The sequence below is a fragment of the Hermetia illucens genome, chromosome 1 (genome assembly GCF_905115235.1).
Source record: "Hermetia illucens chromosome 1, iHerIll2.2.curated.20191125, whole genome shotgun sequence".
Taxonomy (NCBI): domain Eukaryota; kingdom Metazoa; phylum Arthropoda; class Insecta; order Diptera; family Stratiomyidae; genus Hermetia; species Hermetia illucens.
Window position 1 is genome coordinate 203,003,757 of NC_051849.1, and position 23,618 is coordinate 203,027,374.

The 23,618-nt window shown below is 43.8% G+C and overlaps 1 protein-coding gene across 2 annotated transcripts in view; it reads right to left on the bottom strand.

Annotated features, from left to right (window-relative positions):
• Nucleotides 1-20,937: 20,937 nt before the first annotated feature.
• LOC119654192 (protein phosphatase 1L) overlaps nt 20,938-23,618 on the bottom strand; it is a 72,969-nt gene continuing 70,288 nt past the window's right edge. For both annotated transcript variants that reach the window (XM_038059401.1, XM_038059391.1), the window contains 5 exons: nt 22,700-23,002; nt 22,380-22,635; nt 22,167-22,310; nt 21,910-22,082; nt 20,938-21,495 (listed from right to left, as the gene is read on the bottom strand). In XM_038059401.1, coding sequence (XP_037915329.1) covers nt 21,240-21,495; nt 21,910-22,082; nt 22,167-22,310; nt 22,380-22,635; nt 22,700-23,002 — 1,132 coding nt within the window. In that variant the 3' untranslated portion in view covers nt 20,938-21,239. The remainder of the gene's footprint in view (nt 21,496-21,909; nt 22,083-22,166; nt 22,311-22,379; nt 22,636-22,699; nt 23,003-23,618) is intronic.

Here is a 23,618-nt window from a genome sequence, read left to right on the forward strand (position 1 = left end):
CCCCTGGCGCACGAGTGAACGTGCCATATGAAGTGCCGCTTTTGGCTGTGGTTTTTATCATTGTGCCAATTATTGGTGTTAATGTTGTGCGCATTAGAATGGAGGATGTTTTCACCGTGACATATCGTCCTTACCCCGTAAGGCCAAAGTCATTTACTTAGGCGACCAGGTATCAGTGAGACTCCGCTCTAACATCCTAAATTGAGTGGTGTTCTTCGACTCCCCAGTCTAGATCTCAAGCGTTTTGTTAATGGTATGGCCACCTCGAACAGGCTTGATCGCTTCCCGGAAAACGAAAAGTTGGCTGCTTGACCCGATGAACAACGATAAACAACGTATCAGAGTATTCCCCGAGTTCTATAAATGCAACTTCAACTCTTTGAAGCCTCCTACAAGGAACTAAGCTCTAATATCCTCTTAAAGATGGATGCTTCTTCAAAATTGAACTTGAACTCAACTGAACAATCAATAAAAACATTTTGGGGACTATTTCCCAAAAAGGGACTGGATAATTGAATATGTAATGCTATCCACATAATATAAGGACTAAATTTTTCGAAGAAATCGGTATCAGCATTCAGTGGTAATCAATTCAGTATCATTTCTACGTATTTATTCTATCAATAGCTGCTACTTGAAAGTATCAAACAGAATATTTTTAAAAATACCACTTGATATTTGATATGATCCTCCAGGATCATTTTTCGACTCTTCACCACTCAGAAACGTCAGTTTGCTGTGATTTCGTATTCAAAAAGCCTGCAATGTTAACAAATTGAATTCAACACTAATCGCCATAAATTATGCGTACGGCTGAGTGAGTTCATGACATTAAAAGCCGTCTGTCTGCCTATGGAATACGGTCAGGACGAAAGCTCACACATGCCTCTCCGCGGCACCTACGTCCTTTCATTTTAAAAGCTGCTTTATTATTCTGGATGGTAGCTAATTTGAAACAGTCACCGAAGAATGTCATTAGTCGCGTAGGGAATCATCATTTGCATACATTTACCAAAAAATCAGTACAGAAATCCTGGGAAATGGATGACTATTGTGGGGTCCTTTGAAGCCCCCAATGGATCCGAAATAAAGCACTGCAGAACGAGGAGCTGTAAAGCTGAACTAAACCGATTGAGTCATTGTTTGCTATAATTATATTTTAAAACAATTTAGTTACAATTCCACCCCCACCGAGTTCACCCCCAACTGCAACGAGAGACATCAACCACGATTGGCATGCATTGAAAAGTCTAGCACGTGACTCTCTGAATACCGCTGAGTCGTGCCAGTGCAGACGTGAATAATAATTTATTCAAATAGTCTAAACAAACATGCAAATGTTATTGTCCCAAGAAATTAACTTTGGAGCGTTCTAGGCAAATTAAGACTTAAAATGTCTAAAAGTTTGCTCAACATTAGAGAACCCTCGGGGTGCCTCCGTTGAAATATGCCATGTCGGTTTGTTTTCTGTCCACTGAAATATTAATTTTCAAATTTTAATTGAAATCTGCTCTGCGCTGAGAATTTGAATAGTTGTTGGTGGCAATGATTAAAGGGCACTTGTTTGAAGTCAGTCGGGAACGAAATTCGAAATAATGGGAAAGCTGAGTTTATAGACATTTGAATTTTGAGTGAGTCAAGGGAGCTCAGTGAAAGCTGCATCGCAGACGAAGGATAGCAGACAACAAGACCTCACATTCGGGGGGTCGTTGGTCGCATTCTGGAGAGGATCTTTTGACTTGTAACTACCTGACATGACAGCTTTCCCACAGGGACTTCAATTGTTCAATTCTATCTTAAATTAAATTAAGCACTCGCTCTGAAGGAGAGTCCCCTTTTAGATGCACAATCAAAGCACAAAGGACACGTCCAAGTCACATGTATCTAAAATCAAAAGAAAAGAAGTTAATCCCGCCAACTTTTACCCATTGCTCTTTCATTAATCAAGAAAAAAAAAACGAAAAATCTGCTATTTAATTAACTTCTCCTTGGAACTAAGGATAATAATTTTCAAAGAGCCCTAGGCAACTAAGCATGAATCGAGTGCGTCTTGTCCTTGTGCCATCCATTCAATGCAGCAACAAACGCCGCAATATTCCTCAGGTGAAGTCTTATCTTCATCACTTTTAGCGCGACCATGTACTTTAAGCGTCAACATGGAAAAGGTAGTGGCACTTAACTATAAATCCCGGTGGAAAAGGAAGTTTCCATGGCATTTACTCTTTTTCGTCTCCGTCAATGTTTCTACTTATTCAGGCAACTTTTTTAAATGGCTCTTTTCTGTCTCGTCTGTTTTTTGAGACACTTTATTTAGTTTTTTTTTTCCTTTGCCAAGGAACAAGGATAATGTCAACGGGTTCATTTGAAAGAGCTGTAAGGAGCGGAAACTAAACGTCTGGCAGGCATTATCCTTGTAGACCCCGTACTGCTGAACAGTTAATAACCTGATATTCACTTTAAAGTAAGGTCCTGATTTTAATGGAGCCAATTTTCAATTTGTTCCTTATTTTTTAACTAGACGGGAAGGAATGCAGAGAGGGCGGGGGATGAATTTAAAGCTTGCAGATATGTTCCTACAGCGAAACTCAAGACAGATTCCCATCTACACATGAAAAGCCTGGAACCATCAACAATAGGAATTATGCTGAGTGAAAAGATTTACGGATGACGCCGGTGTGCTCCGTGTTGCTAACACAAAACATTGTCTTTCAGGGTGATGTTTCCTCAAGCATAATTTTTGTGGAAAGAATGAAACTTTGCAAGAATTCGGTCAATGCACTCACTCGCCTGTTTATTCCGGCAACATGAGAGCTGTCACGCAAGAATGTTTTCGAACAAATTTCGGGCCGCTCTGGAAAAGTACACAGAGTAAATTATGGAGGATCCAATCACAGCAGACACATCAGCATTTGTAGATTTAGCAGATTTACAGAATATTTTTTGAATGTATGAGCGCTTCTTATGGAGTGCTGGAAGTGATATGCTTCCTGATTTCGGGATGGGAATTGTTTTACTGAGCTAGGTGGCTCTAAAATTTGTGTCATTCCCTTTTTGTCAATTTAGGTTTTGGAATCACATGGAAACAATTTAGGAAGTAGGAAGCACTCTTCGTACGAACTACTCTATTGTCCTTGTGATGAGCTGGATTCCCAATAAAGATGTTTTACTAGAAAGTGCCATGACTGTCATTACGGTCAATTAACTAGTTTTAACGAAACGGTACAAAAGTATCGGAATCGATGAAGAGAACGTAAAACATATTTCCTATAAACTGAAGTGAAGGTTCACTTCAAGTTGACGCATCGGAATGCCAGACCATCATTTCCAGTTGACGTTTGTTAACCACGACAGCAGAGCGATATCTCAAGGCCGTAAAATTGACAAAAGGGACAACAAAGGTCCACCTGTAAATTAGAACAGCTTCGTCGACGCTATGGGTATAAGCCAGTGTGTTGACAATTCAAGGATAGTTACAGTTATGTTCCCCGAGCTGGTATACTGCATGATATGTCACACTGCGATAAATTCTGGGATATACCCTTTGGTGTGTCTCTCAGAGTTCTGCTACCAAATCTTGCTCTCACATACTCCCACATCTTTAACCGTCAGGTAATGCGTTGACGGCTCTGGGAGCAAAATCCTCTAACAGATTTCGCCAATCTTTGCATTACCTGTTCGCATGAATAACCATGAGATAATGTAGTCATTGCACAATGGAAAGTTAAGGCTTTAAATGAGGACCCAGCTAAGACGGGTACAAATAACATAACACCGGAAGTACCAATAATGGTGTACTGAAATCTTTGAACGAGAGGAATTCCTTTGATAGGAAGGTGCGTATCAGTGGTCACTCCGAACAGTCCAGTTAGTGCCATGGTGCGCCGTTTTGTTGCCAAAACCATCTAAGACAATAACTGGTGCGGTAAGAGCAAGCTGGCGGAATGCAGCTGGCTCAGAACTTCACAGTCAGCCCGTAACATTCAGAAAAGAAAGGAACTCTCTTATCGGGCAGTTAGAGATCATTCTGAGGTTCTCAAAAAATAAGAGAGCCTACAGCTGGGCAACTGCGAAGAAAATGCCTGTAGGTTTTTCCCTCTTTTCGGCAGTTTCAGCAATGTGAATTGTAGGCTTATATAAGCCCGTTTCTATGCATTTGCACGCGTATGGCACAAGAGCTCCCGCAATCAGGTTTTGCTTTAGGTGGGCCAAATCCTCCTTGACTTGAGCCTTTTTCGCTATCTGGGACCCAAGGATGCTAAGTAGTATATTCCATACCAACGAGACACAGACTCGTCCCCTTCTATGTTCCTATTACCGGTAACGTGGAGGATGGTAACCCTGAGGGTGCCACCCAAATTACAGTGCCCAATCAATCTGGAGGATACCGCTCTTGAGTACAAGGCCATAACGGCCGCTTGACAGTCGATCAGGATGGCAAATCATAATCTAGCCATCGACAGGCCTTCCGTATCGCCAGAACTTTCCTTGGATACGCGGGCGAATCCTGTATTAGGTGGTGGAAATCTTCGAAAGACTCTTGCCTGGACACATCGAATTTTTACCCACTAAAATCACCCCCGACTCCCCCCTACCCCGTGGAATTACCTTCAAGTATTACATCCCCGGGCGGAATTAGCTTACTTTAGCCAAGTCTCCCTCGGTCTTCCCGCAGAGTTCATACCCACACCTTCCTCTCTTCTTCTGCTTTTTGCAGTTTATCGTGGATTGCTGCGATTATGAAGTTGATCGTATCCCAATCTTCCTGGCAAGCTACCATTCTTCGGACCTTTAAGGCTCTTCTTCTGTAGACTGCACTCAGTTTATGTGCATTACCTAAAACATGCAGCACTTTTTTTCCAAACTGTGACTGCATACAGCAAGGTAGAACTCACCACTCTGGCTATAAGCAGCCTGCAAGTATACCGCAGCCCTCCTACGTTCGGCATCATCCTTTCCAGAGTCATACTCGTGATGGATGCTTTTTCGAAAATATGCTCTATGGACCGCTTAAAATTGAGTTTTCCCTTTACCATCACTCCCAAGTATTTGATTGGCTTTGAAGTGACGATATGATTCCCAATTCCAATACAGTCGTAATTTTTTTTTGCGGCGCTTAGTGATGAGAAGCGCTTCCGTCTTTTCGTCAGCGAGTGCCAGTCCAGCACTTTCTAACCAACCTTTAATTGCACTGATTGCTTCGCTTGAGTACAACTAAGCATCTTCGAGGGGCTTTGCGACAACAACCAGTACTATGTGGTCGGTGTAACTCATCACCGTGGCATCCTCCGGAACCGGAAGGTTATGTACATCATTGTAAATGATGTTCCACAGTAGTGGACCTAGTATAAAGTCCTGTGGAACACCTGCGAAGACAGCATACTCCTGGGATCTCGCAAGTAGCTATCGACAATAGCAGCGAGATAGGTAGGAACACCAATCGTCGCCAGGGATCTTCGTATAAGGTTCCAATAGGCCGAGTTGAATACATTCCTTATGTCCAGGGTCACCACCACGCACTATTTACCCCTTCCTTGCATTACATTTCCAGCCAAGCCAGTAACCATTTTGATGGCATCAATGGTTGATCGGGCTTTGCGGAACTCATACTGCCGACTGAAAGGCCTTCTTGACCCTCGACGACCGGGAGTAATCTATTATAAACGACCCTTTCCAAAATTTTCCCCATTGTGTTTAGAAGACATATGGGTCTATAAGAGGATGGTTTCCCTGAAGGTTTACCAGCTTTAGGCAGCAGCACCAACTTTTTCCGCCCCCATAGTGCAGGAAAGGTACCCTCGGACATGTACGCTTCGAACAACTTCACGAACATATCTAGTCGACATTTGACGGCAAGATTGAGAGCCTTATTCATTATGCTGTCCAAACTCGTTGTTTGCTGTCACCTATTCAACCGCAGATCCCCAGCAGCTCGTCCATGGTGACTGGTGGAAGGTGTGAATACCCCCACCCCCCCATCCCCCATCCCCTTGCTGGGGAAAATAGCCCCTGGATTATTTTTAACAGGAGGATAGAGCACGTGATCTGCGGAGATGAACGGCCTCAGAATCATCCTGTCACTATTTTATCGGCGCTACTCCACCGATTTATGTCCGCTTCCGAGCAAAGCTCCTTAAAACAATCCCCTTTTGTTCCGCTGGATGACAACCTTAAGATTCTTGCCGGCATCCCAATAGGCATGCTCTTTTTGCCCTTGATCGATCCTACCTATTTCCCTCTGAGCCGTCCGTCTGGCTCGATGGCAAATCGATGGAAGACTAGCCAGTTCACCATTCGGCCAATAGTTGTAGGACATGGAGAGTTCTATCCGTGCAGGTCCTTCCTTTGCTAGGCTGATCTAGCGACAACTCTATGAATGTTTGTTCATCCATCGGTTTTGTAGACCATCCCGGCGTTCCTTTGGATTTCGATTTTCGAGGTGCACGTGTCCTGTCTTGTGACTCCATCCTTAGTTCAAAGATCATCGCCTGGTGGTCGCTGCTCGTGAAGTCGTCACTAACTTGCCAGGACATATTACGTGCCAACGCAGGACTGACAAAAGTTAGATCTACAATTTAACCGAATCCACCTTTCCGATAGGTGTTTACATTAGCTTCGTTTGCCAGAACTATATCCAACTGGGCGAATCCTTTTAATAAGCCGCACCCTCTTGCGTTAGTTTCTTTGATGTCCCATTCGATGGGCCACACATTAACGTCACCGGCTACCACATTTACACCTCATCCCCTTGCGTCGCGAACAAAATCGTCTAACAGGTCTTCAAACTCAGGCAGTATGAGGTCGTGTGGCGTAGCAGCTGTATACGAATGTAACGATTAGTTTGGCCCATACAAACCCACCAGCCCCATGACTCATGGTATATTGTATGGTTTGACGACCGCACGCCCATATCGCCGCTCCACCAGCCGAATCTGTAACCCATGCACCACCATCAAGGCTCCTGTACGGTTCACTTATGATGGCAGTCTCCATTGCAGATTTCTAAGTGATCTACGCAAGCAAATTCTGTGCGACCCTACAATGATCAAGATTTATTTGTATTAACGTCATTTTTTCACTGCAGTGAACGGCTTCCTAAATTCCGGACAGTTACCACTTCCGGCAATATGCCAGTTATCCCGTCCCTCCTTTCCTTCGGACAAAATTAATTTGGGGTCCCTATTGCAGTCCTTGGCAATATGTTCTTTCGCCCCACACCTTCGACATCGATCGGACCAATTGGCATTCCAACTTTTTAAAAACAGACGTACTTCCATGTTATTAGGACAGAATTTCACTCAGCGTCGTAGATTCGCTCGTACTTCCAATGTTCTCACAATAGTCCAACCAGGACTGCGCTTTGATGGCCGACTCGTACTTCTTCAGGTAGCCCTTACCCTATCAACAAGTTGGCCTTCTTTGTTGCTATGGTGCTCTTCAATTTTGTAGTTCTTCTGGCGGAGCTGATAGGCCGTGAGTCGAGGAACCGAGAAAATATACACATTTTCTGCCCCCGTCTGCTCCAGCTTAACCATGACTAAGTCACTGGAACTCAGGTCCGGACACAGAAAATCGTACAGACTCTTATTCACAAAGATACATAATATAGATCTCTCCTGATCACACTCCACTCCACACTCAGAACCGTACTTTATATCCTACTTTTTCAAGTGCCACCATGCACCCTTCTTTATACGCAGCAGAAAAAGTTGACAGTTCGCCTGGGGTTTCTATTCCTTTATATCCACCCAGTCGTCCATGGGAATCCTGGGGTATTGAGGGCGCAGGGAATGGGCGAGCTTGTCCTTATCCCTGTAGATTTTTGGTAACCAGATCCAAACGACCGATCTCCTGGGGATCTCGTCGTACCAGATGACTTTGAGCTTTACACCCTCCCAGGCGTCGCTTATCTTAGCGAGGCACGAATCAAGGAAGTCCCTGGAGAATTGATCCTCGCATTCTGTAATCTGGAACCCACGAACTACCTAAGATGAATCGAAGCAGAGAATGAATCCCGTGTGTTCGTTTTTGTTATCCACGAGATGCTTGAGGACCATCTCCGACAGCCTGGTCTCAACACTGTTTCACATCTCAGGCGGTAGTTTGCCGCTGACAGAATTGCCATCTGCGCCACATTAAGTGACACTTGGCCACGTTGCTTGAGATCGATTACTTCTGAAGGCGGTAATCTTTGCCATCTACGCATCTCCCAGGCGCTCGCGGTCATATTATTCAACATTCGCCTAGTATTTAATGAGCTGCTTTTCGTCCCGCTCGTCGACAGTACCGGCTTTCTTATTCTTCACAATCTTGCTGAGAATATGAAGTCCCTGCGGTTGGGTTCAGCGCAGCAGTACTAAGGCTGGCACCAACTGTACTGCTTTCGACAACCACTGTCTCCTGGCTGGATGCCACCAGCTTCTTCTCTAATGATGCACCTATCACCACCTCTTCTTTTATCGTCCGTTTTAAGTATTTTTTTGTTGAGTGCACGTTTGAGTCCCACGGGTAGTCCGGGAGATATGTCCCCCCTGGCTAGCCCGGTCACCAGGGTAAATGTATTATTTGAAACTTAGGGCGTCGAAGATATTCAGAGTACGCATACTACGCATCCTTGGAACCCTGTTAATACCAATTTCAGCACCAAGAGGATAATCCGCAGACTGTTGCTTCGGCTTATTCTACCACCAGATCCGCTTGCCCCTAACACATGACCAGCTTTCAAACAGATCCTCGTCAGTTTGATGAGCCTACTTCCGGCCAAGTTCTACGCACGCTGGGCCCATCCGAAGACGATTTCCGGCGGCCACAACGGGGGAGATCGTAAGAAGACTTGTCGAATTATGCAACTTGAACCTGAAGCACAATATAACCAGGCCGCCCTTTGGGGGAAGTTTATAAATCTCGGGACCACCTAGCCAATACGTGGTTTTTGCCGTCGAACTTTTTGGTTCTCCTCAGTGTTTGAATGCAACAAACAGATTTTTTTATTTAAGGACAACCCCCATCGCAAATATCGATATTTCAGGAGCCAATTGCCCCCTTTCTCAGTACTTATAATCTAAATCAAAAAAGTCTTGGCCACCATTTTTAGTTAATAAATACTCCTTTATGCATCCGGAGTTTATAATTTATCCCGGTTCCCATGGCACCAGTACACCCCTGGTAAAGTTTCGTGAACTATTACCACTTCAGATGAGTGCCCGTGCAGATTCGAGTCTGATCGCCCTAATTAGGTTTTGGAGCATTCGCCTACTGCATGAAGGCCGGCAAACCAATGTGATACAGCATCTCCCTGTGCCACCACTGTGGAGGCTCTCATCAGCCACTTGGTTTTGGTTCGGCTGACAGGGCTGCCGCCCCGTCGGAGAAGCTACCCTATTGGCCAAACCAAAACCAAATGGTTTACTCTCCACGAGGGGCACCGAGAAACGCTGTACGCACTCTGGCTTGCTAGGCGATCAGACTTGAGCCTACACGAAGGCTTATCTGAAGTGGCTTCGGCCAAGAAACCTTACTAGTTATATAATGGTACCATGGGGACTGCGGTAGGCCTATGAATTTACATGTCTCAGGAAAATTTCTGTTTCATGTGCTTTCAGTCCGGATATTAGTCCCCCAAGTGGAACTTTCAGTGGGGTTGTGATTACATCCAAGCAGACGAAGAAACCTTCAGGCCTCAACCGTGAACCGTGGTTGCATTCCAACTCGGGAGCCGTACTCCTTAGTTCAGTAGAGATTTAAGTAGGTCTTGCATCCACCAGTATGAATGCTGAAGGCGGGCACAGTTGCTGCTTGTCACAAGAAGGTTCTAATTGTGATCACCAAATCAATCTGCATCTTAAGCAGACCGTGGGGTTAAGCCAACACGAAAGGTACTAACGTAAAGCTTGTCAATAAAGTACTTGGGTAAGAAATGCGTAAGGAAAAGTCTTACAGAAAATACGGACGTGAGGAGAAAAAGGGTAGGAGAGGTGTCCTCGAGCAGTCAAACTGTTTTCCTCCCCCTACTTGTCTTACAATTGCGATTCAACGAAAGTGCAGAATAATTGGAGTGGAGTCAATTTATCAAAAGTATCCCGGAAAAATTCACCCGATTTATTAGTAGAAACTATCTAATGAGTGTGGGAAACTTGAAAAGACGACTTTTCCTCGAATTAATGTCCTAAAAATCTTTGACTATAGACAGTCGCTCGCGTCGTTAAACTAAGTTTCGCAATTGTTAATCATAAATTGATGTTTCGTTTAAGGTATTTCTCAGCATCAATTCTTCCCATACGAAGTTGCAAATTACAGTTGGAAGTAGCCTCATACCATGTAAATTATATTCACTTTCAAAATATCTCGTAAACTTTCTGATAGTGCCTAAACTATAATCCTGCCTCCTCCTCCTGTCTCCCCGTCTAGTATATTTCAAAAATTATTTCATCGAGTGCTTTCAAAACTTGCAGCCAACCTTGAGATGTAATGAAGAAAATTTTCTTAATTCCGTGGCAATATATTTACTTTGATTTAAAGCATATTCCCGACGCTGGAAAATTCCTACCCCGTCCCAAGTAAAACCCCTTCAAAGTCAGAGTGTCTATCATTGAAATGGTTGTGCAAATTCTAACATACTTTCTACGCAAATATTGAAACTTTCACAAACTCGACCTGATTTCTCTTTTATTTGCCGAAATTCCTGGCACTTAACTTTTGCTGCAGCAAAACTTCACAGAGATCACCTTGCTTTTCCTCGAAGTGTATAATCTCTTCAAACTTTCCCAAGGTGTTTAGTTCTGCTTAATTTTATTTAGTTCTTAGTCGGGCTGAGACGTTTAAATAAAGGTAACCAAACGCCACACAAAACTCATCAAACCAAATTAGTTCTTCTGGGATTTCTCGAAAATTATTCAGCACAAGCCGAATTAAAGATGGTCCGAAAAAATTGACAATGGACAAGTCCTGAAAGCAAGCAAGCAAGTTGGGGCAAAAATAATCACTCTATTGGAAAACATTATCATCATCATCAACGGCGCAACAACCGGTATCCGGTCTAGGCCTGCCTTAATAAGGATCTCCAGACATCCCGGTTTTACGCCGAGGTCCACCAATTCGATATCCCTAAAAGCTGTCTGGCGTCCTGACTTACGCCATCGCTCCATCTTAGGCAGGGTCTGCCTCGTCTTCTTTTTCTACCATAGATATTGCCCTTATAGACTTTCCGGGTGGGATCATCCTCATCCATACGGATTAACTGACCCGCCCACCGTAACCTATGGAGCCGGATTTTATCCACAACCGGACGATCATGGTATCGCTCATAGATTTCGTCATTGTGTAGGCTACAGAATCGTCCATCCTCATGTAGGTGGCCAAAAATTCTTCGGAGGATTCTTCTTTCGAACGCGGCCAAGAGTTCGCAATTTTTCTTATCCACAATCTCCACCGTCAAATTATTATCCAAATAATTTAGTGCAGATGAATTTGTAACTTCCACTGATATAAAGAATTACTGATTATTTTACCCCTCTGTTGTCTTTAGTGCAAGTGCAAATGAAAATGGCAGAACCCAGCAATAGGACTCTCCAACGGAACAATTTTGCGAGCATCGCCAAACTGAGTTGCAATTTTGGGAAGGACAACCAGGATCGTCATTCACTAAGGTACTTCCAAGCAAGGTTGGAACGGCTTAAACAGTTGTGGACTTCATGCACGGAATTATACTCCGTGGTACTATACGAAACAAAACTTAGTTCGGATCAACAAGAAGAATCTACAAAGGAGTGTGGACTGACGGAGGACGTCTACATGGTCCTTCAGACAGACAGAAATCAACAAATTCGAGGCTACGGACGTCGCAGGGAAGGATGAGCAACATCCGCTAGCCCAGGGCGGATACGACTGGAGCGAATTGCTATTCCCAAGTTCAATGAGGACTTTCAACGACCTTTTCAAGTCGATGGTGGATAACGACGAAGGACTCTCTCCTGTAGAAAAAATGCAGTCCCTAAAAACTCATCTACAGGGGAAGGGGAAGATCAGCAACGATAACTACCAAAAAACGTGGGAACTCTTGCGAAAACGCTTTGAAAACAAAAGGGCGATCACTTCGAATTACTTGCGGAAATTCCATAGCATGCTAATAGCAAAGGAAGGAGAAGATGCAACTATCAACCCGACCATGGACGCAACCTCCGAGTTTCTAGCCAATATGGAAGGCATCGGCGTGAGACTGTGCGTGGACACTGGGATCTACTAACAATTTATACAATTTTTCAGAAATTAGATCAAGAGTCGAAACGTTTATGGGAGACGTCCCAAGGGGCGTCACCCGACATTTCAAAGCTGTCAGTATTTATGGATTTTTTTACTGGTCGCTTCAGAACTTTGAAAGCTCTTGGTTCTCCGAAGAAGAACAAAAGGATCGAAGCGCTCGTGGTCAACGACGCTACCGAATGCGACATGTATCAAAAGGATCACCAGATACACTAATGCAGCAAGTTCAAGTCCACCACCCTCCAGCAACGAAGGGACACCGTACGGAAAGAAGTTTGTGTTATAGCTGCCTTAAGAAGAGGCGTAACGTAAATAAACGCCCATCCAAAAGTCTAGGAAACACCATACCATATATACCGACGCGATAATGCGTCAGAGTTTTCGATCGATGCGAAGCCGTTTGTTTCCGGTACAAACGCCTTGATAGCAAAAAGGACGCCGAATCAACTATTCTGCTGGCTACAGCAAGAATTCAAGTACGGGACGCAACCGGACAATTTATCTTTCTCAGAGCATTGATTGATTCCGGGTCCCAACGAAGCTTTATCACGAGGCAGCTGCGCAATTGCTTAACGTCAAATGGCATAGCGGTAAAGTCAGTATATTTGGTTAGGGTGCTAAATCGTCAATACTAAAGAGAGGTCGAGCTTCCTTATGCATCAAAGCAAGGAAGGATGATCTGAACCTCAATATATCCACCCTCATCATACCGACCATCACCAATGTCTGCCCTGCTGTCGAGATTAAGGCTCAGCTACCCAACGGACTGAACTTGGATGATCTAGCTGATCCTGCTTACGGCACTCCTGGCAACATCGACGTGCTACTAGGGGCAGATGTATACCATTCGTTACTACTACATGGATTTCAGAAAGGATCTCCATGCGCCATTAACATCAAAATTCAATAGTTACTGCTTGGACCAACACATGTGATAGACACAAGCGCAGGCATAATATCCATGGTTAGCACGGAAGAAAGCACGAATCAGCTGCTGAGGAAATTCAGGGAGATTGAGGAGCAACCGCCAAAAGCACTCTGGACTCAAGACGAGCAAACCGCGGCTACTTGGTATACGAACACAACTAAACGGGATTGAATGGGAACGTATGTTGTGCGACTCCCATTCAAAGAGGAAGCTCAACCAGCCTACGAGCTACGCGATTCACGGAAAATTGCGCACATTCGTTTTGCACAACTAGAAAAGCGATTAGCTGCGAATGACGAGGTACGGCAAAAATGCGTGGCATTCATCTGTTCATCGACTTTAAAGCCGCCTATGATAGCATAGTCAGGGTAAAACTGTACACGGCCATGAGAGAATTCGGTATCCCGACGAAATTAATAAGACTGACTAGGCTGACCCTGACCAATGTGCGAGGCCAGATAAAAGCAGTAGGATCACTCTCAAGACCATTCGACATCAACAACGGTCTACGACAAGGGGATGCGCTATCATGCGTCCTCTTTAACCTGGCCCTCAAGAAAGTGATCCGTGATGCTGAGGTAAATGCAAGAGGTACGATCCTCTTCAAGTCCACCCAACTACTGGCCTATGCTGACGATATCGACATCATGGGAAGAACCACCCGAGACGTACAAACTGCCTTCATCCAGATCGAGCAGGCGGCGCGAGATCTTGGGCTGCACATCAATGAAGGCAAAACAAAATATATGGTGGCAACGTCAGCACCGAAGACGAATCAACCAACAACATCAAACCCCACTGGTCAAACACAAACACGAAGAAGAATAAGGATAGGAGAATACAACTTTGAGACCGTTGACAATTTCTCCTATCTAGGGTCGAAAATCACAACCGATAACAATTACGATGATGAAATCCGCGCACGGTTGCTGTCAGCCAACAGAGCCTATTTCAGCTTACAAAGACTGTTCCGCTCGAAACGTCTCACCATAGGGTCAAAGCTCTTACTGTACAAGACTATGATCTTGCCAGTCCTCATGTATTCCTCGGAAACTTGGGTTCTTAGCAAGAAAAATTGCGAACTCTTGGCCGCGTTCGAGAGAAGAATCCTCCGAAGAATTGTTGGCCCCCTACATGAGGATGGACGATTCCGTAGCCTACACAATGACGAAATCTATGAGCGATACCATGACCGTCCGGTTGTGGATAAAATCCGGCTCAATAGGTTACGGTGGGCGGGTCACTTAATCCGTATGGATGAGGATGATCCCACCCGGAAAGTCTATAAGGGCAATATCTATGGTAGAAAAAGAGGACGAGGCAGACCCTGCCTAAGATGGAGCGATGGCGTAAGTCAGGACGCCAGACAGCTTTTAGGGATATCGAATTGGTGGACCTCGGCGCAAAACCGGGATGTCTGGAGTTCCTTATTAAGGCAGGCCTAGACCGGATACCGGTTGTTGCGCCGTTGATGATGACGATGATTCATAAAGGAGTACCTCAAGTTGGGTCATATGACAGTGGTTAAAGGAAGTCCATTCGATGCGCAACTATTACTTACCATATCACGCAGGCAAGGCAGAGAGCGCAACAACAAAGCTTAGAGTGGTGTTCAAGTCATTGCAAACGACCCCCACCAGCAAATCACTCAACGATCTCTTGCTGGTTGGACCCACTTTGCAGAAGAACATTAACCACGTTCTAATGAAATGGCGAACGTTCAAGTATGTGACTACTGCAGACATGGAGAAGATGTATCGACAAATTGGTTTCTACGAAAAGGATCAAGATTTTCAACGCATTTTATGGAGAAATCATCCGTCCGAAAGACTGAAACATTACAAACTGGCGACTGTTACTTATGGAACAGCCAGTGCCCCCTACCTGGTAATTCGAACCCTGCAAAAGCTAGCGAATGACGAACGCTTAAATTTTCCTAAAGCATGTCAAGTGTTGGAAGAAGACTTTTATGTTGACGATGTTCTGTCCGGTGGTCCCACCATCGATGAAGTTAGTCAGCTGCAACAGGACCTTATAACGGTACCCAAGAAAGAAGGTTTCAAACTGCGAAAATGGATCGCGAAGGACGACTCAGCAATTGAGAAGATTCCAGAAAATGACCGGGAAGTTCAATTGCCTCTAGATATCAATACTACGGAAGATACCAAAACACTAGGTCTATGATGGCATCCGGTTAAGGACGCATTCACCTTCAAAGTAAATTTGAACCCAGAACTCGAAGGGAAAATGGCGAAGCGGCAATTGCTGTCAAACATTTCGAAACTGACCTCATCGGTTGGCTACAACCATGCGTCATCATAGGAAAAATGATAATGCAGTTATGCATCAACAAAACGGGCTGGAATGAGCTCATTAACGACGAACTCAGTACGAGATGATGGCATTTCGTAAGCAGTTGCCTACCTTACAAAGCGTGTCAATTTCTCGTTGGTTACGGTATGAGGCTAATTGTCTTCAGATTCATGGATTTAGTGATGCATCAGAGCCCGCGTACACAGCAGTTATATACCCCCATATCCAGGATTCGGATGGTACGATTACAACAAGGCTTCTCACGTCTAAGGCCAAAGTGGCTCCTTTGAAGGTGCTATCGATTCCTCGATTAGAGCTGTGTGGAGCAGTTTTATTGGCCGAACTCATGAGACCTACATTGGAGGCACACCGATGTTCTTACATCAAACCATACTATTGGACAGATTCCGCCATTGTGCTCCAGTGGATTCGAATACAAGCATTTAAATGGAAAACATTTGTCGCTAATCTAGTCAGCCAAATACATTAGAATTCTGATGTCACTCAATGGAATTATGTAACCGGTAAGACCAATCCAGCTGATGTCGCATCTCGTGGAACTTTCCTCAGGATTTAATAGGAAACAGTCTATGGTGGGAAGGACCAACGTGATTATCAGAAAACTGCAATAAATGCCCAAAAACAACCGTGTACACCGACAAAGCCATGACCAACAAGGAAATCCGTAATGACAAGTCGTGCTTGGTGAGTATGAACATTGATCGAGGACTCGATTTCACGGCGAGGTTTTCATCTCTCACCAAACTCGTCAGAGTAATTTCTTGGTGCAGACGGTGGGTTAGAACAGGCGAGAACACGTTCTTAAGTACGGATGAATTGCGGGAAGCTGAAAAGGTATGTGTGCGAGCAGTGCAACGTTACGCGTTTCTCGAGGAAATTAAGCTGCTCGAAGACAAGAAACCACTTCCAAAATCCAGCCCCCTGATAGGATTAAACCCATTTGTAGATCCAGAGCATTTGCTCAAGGTCGGGTGAAGGATACAACAGAGTTCGGTTTGCGAGAACAAAAAGCACCCCATTATGCTGCCAAGAGGACATTTCGCTAATCTGGTAATTAAACATCATCACCACCTAACGCTTCATGGAGGAGCGCAGTTGGTCCTTAGTACAATACGAGAGAAGTATTGGATCATAAACGGCTTGACTGCGGTAAAATCTTTAATAAGAAAATGCTTGATATGTTTTAAGGTAAATGTGAGACCGACCTATCGAGCGAGTTCGCCCAGGGAAACCTTTTGCACGAAGCGGTGTTGACTATGCTGGTCCTATATCCATGAAATGGAGCAGTGAAAGGGGAACGAATTAGTAAGTGACTTGACAGCAAATACATCTATCGCGGCCATTAGACGCTTCGTGACACGCAGAGGAATGGTTCACATTGGAACTAATTTCATTGGAGCAAATAAAATTATGCTGAAGAATTTCAAGAGCATGCGTGATATCCCCCAGTCGTCAGGCATTGATTCGTTGTCCCACACCTTGAGCATCAGTGGATGAGCCACTTGATGGAGTTGGTTGCCTCCATATTTAACCACTTCGGCTATAATTTCATCGGCTCCTGGCGACTTATGGTTTTTAAGCCCGTGGATTGCGCGGACTGTTTCCTCTATACTTGGTGGTGGCAGCATTTGGCCGTTTTTGGCGGGACCTCCAACTCGTCGAAATTTTGGTTGTTAAGCAGTTCATCAAAATACTCAACCTATCGCTCCAATATGCCTATTCTGTCGAAAATCAGATTTCCCTGGTTGTCTCGGCAAGATGAGCATCGAGGTGTACAAGACTTCATTCTATTGACTTGTTGATAAAACTTCCGCGTCTGGTGCGGTTTCTTCCTGTACTTTTCGAGTTCACAGACCTGTTGGTTCTCCCAGGCTTTCTTCTTCCGTCTGTGAAGTCGCTTCTCCGTTCGACGAGTTCTTGGTAGGCCTCTATAATACTATTCTAATTGATTATATGGCTAAATTAGATTAGTATAAACATAGCTACTAAACCCACTGATGAGCAGACTTGTTAGCACTGATGAAGGGAACAAGTCGTTTCCGAAATATAAGTATTTGCAAGGCCAATAGATTAACACTAGCGAATAGGAAAAACAAGTTTTTATTATTTAAAATAATTTAATCGCTAGAAATTTCGCGTAATTACACTCAGACGACAAAACTAATAAACTGACTACGCTGACCCTGAATAATCTGTGAAGCCCGATATGTTCAAACTTCAGAGAACGTCAAAACCAAAAACGGAAGAAACAATCACATCAAATAGCACTGGTCAACTGAGAACAATAAAGATAAGAGAATACAACTGTGGAACCGTTTCCTTTGAAGAATTTTAAGCCCCTCAATTCTTCAGCCTTTGTCCCGTTCACAAGCGGGGTAAGCTCATCGTGATCGGTTTCGCCATTTGGCTTTATCGAATGCCTGATCTGGGTGCAATCTCGAAGCCTTTAAATCCCCATCTAGCATATCAAACCACCGTTGTTTCGGCCGGCCTTTTGGTTATTTCCCATCGACTTCGATGTTCAGACCAATCTTGGCAAGTGAATTCTCGTTAGTGCGAATTGCGTGACCATACCATCGAAGACGCCTCTCGTAATTTTTCCACGATCGGTACAACCTCATATCGATTGCGGACATCCTCATTTCAGATGTGATCAAAACGTGTCACGCCACTCGTCCAACGCAACATCTTCGTCTCCATTACCGCAAAACGTCGTTCATTGTCTTTTATAATCGGCCATCACTCAGAACCATAGAGGGCGACAGGACGGATGACATTGCGGTAAATTTTAGATTTGAAGCGTTCGTTGATACGTCGATCACGAAGAACACCAGTTGGTGAACGCCACTTCATCTAGGTTGCGTTAACGTGTGAAGAAATTTCATAACGAAGTTCTCCATTGGCTGATAGCGTTAATCCGAGGTACTTAAATCGCTCAGTTCTGGACAGATCACTGCCCTGTCTTATGGGGATCGGTCGTCAAAAATTCAGTTTTGTTTAAATTCAATCTGAAACCGTGTTGCATGAGGCGATCATTCCACTTTTGGACAAGTTACTCGAGATCATTTTCGCTATTAGCCGCTAGGAGAACATCATCTGCATAAAGCAGTGTGTAGGGCGTTGGACGTTGGATGTCCCGTGTGACGGTGTTCATAACAAGAACAAAGAGGAGTGGTGAGAGGGCGCTTCCCTGATGAACACCAACAGAGACACGAAGCGGTTTTGATACACCCGCCATACTTGGAACTTTACTTTTCGGATCGTGGTAGAGCAATTGAACCCAGCGCACGAGTTCTTCTGGCACGAAGTGTTGTCGTAAAGCAAACCAGATGAGTTCGTGTGGTACACGGTCAAACGCTTTTTCTAGATCCAGAAATGCAATGTAAAGAAGGCGATGCTTTTCACGGCGTTTCTCCATGAGTAACGGCATAGCGTGTATTGCATCAGTAGTTCCGCAGTTTTTGACTAATCCGGCTTGATTCACGGTTATTTCAACGAATTCGCGAATACTGTTGTCAACAATGCATTCAAAAATCTTCATGGTATGGGAAAGTAACCTTTCTTTTTCCATATTGGAACTGTAGTACTTCCTTGCCAGTCAGATGGTGTTTTACCTTCCTGAATAACCCGATTAAAGAATTCTGTGAACCAAGTGTTGGGTCCCAGCTCTTTTCTTTCCAGCGCTCAGATGCGATGTCGTCAGATCCTGTGCCCTTCCCCGATTTCATTCGTTTTATTGCCTCCTCAACTTCAGTTGCGGTGACAGGTACGTTATGGTGTTTTACGTGGGTACCTGTTTTCTTAAGAGCGGATTGATTTTGTGACCACAATCAGAGCCCCACAGCAGCGAGCTACGACGGTACCAATCTATACCAAGTGCATGGCTCAGTGTTCATACTGATGGCTGCAAGACCTACCTAAATCTCTACCGAACTACGGAGTACGGCACCCGTGTTGAAACGCAACTCTACGCTGAGACTCGAAGGTCTCTGTTCGCTCGAACGCAACCACAACCCCCATGAAGCTCCCACTAGGGGGCTAACCGCAAACAACCGAGCTGAACGCACATACAGGAGTTCACCTGAAGTATGTGAATTTAGGGGCTATCCCGGTTCCCATGGTACCAGTATAACCCTGGTAAGGTTTGGTGACCAATTTGCCACTTCAGATGAGTCCCCGTAGAGACTCGAGTCTCATCGCCCTAATTAGGCCTTTGGAGCATTCGCCTACTGCATCACGACCGACAAGCCAAAGTGAGAACAGCGTCTCCCGGTGCCACCACTATGGAGGTTCTCCTCGGCCACTTGGTTTGGCCGACAGGGTTGCCGCCCCGTCCTCCTCACCGCCACCTCTGAGCACCAGTTGCACCGACCGGTAGAACTGATCCAAATGTCGCCAATGATTGTAAAAGTGAAGAATGAGCAAATTCTTCAGTTGAAATCTGCTCGAAGTATTCGCGCCACCTGTCGGTTGCGGCTCGACGGTTGGTAAGCACATTACCGTTCTTGTCATTAACGCAACAGAAGTATTCGATATCCTGTGTATGTTCGATACGGCTTTTAGCAAGTCGATACAGATCTCTCTCGCCATCCCGATTGTCCAGTTTATCGTAAGGATTTTTGTAATGGTCCGGTTGGGTGACAGCGATCGCTTTCTTTGCTTCCCGATTGGCATTCTTATAAATTTGCCAATTGCTCGGTATTTTATCGTCAAGGTGTCCGAATAGCTCAGTGGTTAGAGAACCTGGTTTGTCATACGGAAGACCGCGGTTCAAATCTCGCTGGTTGCAATGCGATCTGTATCGTGACTTGACGTCGGATACAAGTCGACTCAGCTGTGAATGAGTACCTGAATCAAATCAGGGTAATTATCTCGGTCGAGCGTAATGCTGACCACATTGCCTCCTACATTGTACTGTAGTGTACCGTTACGGTCTTGAATGAAGTGCTCTAACACACTTCAAGGCCCTGATCCAATATGGATTGTTGCCCCAACGATTATTATTATTATTTATCGTGGAGAAATTTGTGGTAGAGACGTGATTCCGTAAGACTATGTAACAATGAAATTGATGAAGGTTCCCTCGACCGCCTGGCTGTAGATAAATAGTTGTGATGATGGGGTCATGTTCGTATGGGCCATTCTCGCCCATATGGATTCAACTCGGTAAAAAAAGAGGGCGTGGCAGATTCGGTCTCAGATGGGCCGATGGCGTAGGCAACGTCACCAGACAGCTTTTAGAGATATCAAATTGGTGCGCCGCGACGCAAAACCCGGATATTCGCAGTTCGTCATTAGTGCAGGCCTAGATAAGACAGATGATACTTTCAAAAAATGCGCACCTGTGAAAAGTTAGGATAAGACAATTGTGAAATCTAAAAAAGACAACGAAATGTAGAAGCAAATAATAGATATGCGATTATTACTAATTCACTTTTATTAAATGACAATCTTAACCAAAACAGAATACAATAACAATATCAACGATATGCCGACAGTTATAATGATAACATATTGATCTGCTCAATAGTGTAACTAGCCTGAAACAATACTAGGATCGAACTCAAACGATGACAACAGAAAAGTGCAAACTACAAATTCAAATGTACTCGGTATGTATCAAAACAATGTGATAAATAAACTTTTGTTGTATATCCCCCTCTCGCAATAATTACTCAATTTTTTTGTTCACCCTAATTTGTATAAAATTCTTGTTTTAATTTTACTTTGAGCTTACTAAATTCTTATCGTTTGTCACGGGTGGCGTTGTCGCCGCACTACTAACTCGATACGCACCATTCTTAAAACTAATTATAATAACAGTTATATTATCTACAGATCCCCGATAGTAGGATTGAAGTGTTAAACTTTTAGCACCGAAATCGTGTTCATGTAAGTGATCTTTGATATATGCGACAGCTTCCTCGTTTGAGAATGTATCCCAGAGGCCGTCCGAGGCAAGTATAACGAAGCTCGGTCTAAAAAAAAATATTTCAATTTGTTTGAAAGATATTTTGGGTCTGTTTAAGAAAACACAAATTATGAAGTTGCTTTCCAATTTCGATTAATTTACGATCGTAAAACATTGGATATAAATCGCAGGAAAAGCTCAAATAATTTCTCTTTGTCGATGTGTTTATTTCTGAGCTACGTTCTGGACATGAATCTGAATAGATCAAAATTTATAGAAATTCTTTGATATTTCTTCATCATGTAATATATTGAACATATTTATTTGATTAACAAATCACATGTTTCAAAACTCCACCGAGAGAAATCAAATCGAGATAAAAAATTCATAAAATTTAAAAATAACATTAGTTTTACGACCGTTTTGACAAGTCACATGACCGTGAAAAAATGGGAAAAAAATATAAATTATGAGAACCTACTTGTGATCATTCAATTCGAACGTAAGAATATCGGGATCGGCTATGACTAGATTTTTATCTTTGAGGGGATAATCGCCCAATGCTCGAGATGTAGCCAGAATACCGGCGACACGCCAAACACCACGAAACGAGATAAAACCGCCGGCATCGTGAATTCGCTTTCGTTCCCGTACCTGAAATAACATTTCCATTTAATTCGGAATAAACTACGCTTTTGCAAAATCAATTCTTCGGATTAAATGTGAAATTAACTCTACCTGCTGTGGTTTGTGATCGAACGATAGTGGAATTGCGTTTCCTTTCAAATCGCACATTACACCACGAGAGTCCCCGACATTCGCAACAATTAGTTTTGTTCCCTGAATTATTGCGATCAGAGCTGTTGTCCCAGCTACATTAGTCTGGAAAATTGCATTGGAAAATACAAGTATAAAAGGATTCGTCCCCTAAATAATGGCCAAATAACTCACCGATTTTTTTGCAGCTTCAACTAGTTTGTAGTCAGTCGCGAGGACCTCATCTGTTATCATTTTGCCGAAGTTGATTTTCCCATTTTCGATATAACACTTTGCGTCCAAACTTGGAGGAGGTTTCAGGATATTTGTGTTGTTATTCACATTTAGGAGATTATCTTTGGTTAAAGGTCGAATTAATGAGTTCAATTGAGATGTGAAAACATCTGTTGGCTTCTCTGGCACATTTGATCGTGCACAGTCATCCATTGTACTGCAAAATAGAATCAAATTTAAATCTTAAATCACAAACAGATTGCTACCTCTGAATTTCCTACCTATGCGCTTTACGTAAACTGTCTTTCCTTCGCAACGACACAGGAACATTCTCCTTATTTTCATCATGTACTGATATTTGTGGATTTTCTTCGCGGCGACTGCCTCTTCGTCGTAGGAACGCGTTGTCTTCATTTAACAAGGATGGAGATTTTAGTAGATTTGTTGTTTCAATTATTTTATTATAAAGGCTTGGTACGAGCATATCTTTAGCGAAGTCAGCAGCAAATTCACCCCCATGACCGTCAAATATTGCAAAAAATGCGATGCCGGTATTGTTGCTAATATTCTCGTCGAGCACAAATCTAGAATAGAAAGTGAAGTCGTTTAGAATGAATGAAAATTCGCCAAATAATTATAATAATAAAAAAAAAATAAATGGCAGATGGAAAAGATCGAAATACAGTTGAGTTGTACAGAGACAGGATGAACAGCCTTGGACAGGGTCGATACCATGGAAACAATCGCGCAAACGAATGAAGGACTAAGCTGTGATACTGTCAAAGCCTTACTCCAATAGCCCAGCTATTATAAGCTCGGGCCTCAAGCAGCCCAGTAAACGAATTAGAATGATTGTGAAATAAACGACATGAGGTCGGACACAATTCACATAATTTCGCTTTTTTTGTCCTATCGCAACTATCGAAGGATTGATGGCGGTGCGGACCAATTGGAACTGGGTGATAACCCAAAAAGAGGAGCCTATGGACCTGAAAAGTGGGAGAAAATATTTTTCCAACTGGTCCGGTCCGCCATCAATTGAATGGTGTAGGGCTCCCTCCATTCTTAACAGCTTCAGCCGGTTTAGGCCAAGATTTGTATGCAGTTTGTTAAGTTGGATATAATTCACATACATTGCGTGTTTGCGAACTAATATAACCGAGCAAACAACACCCTTGAACCACTTCGACCACGCTGCTC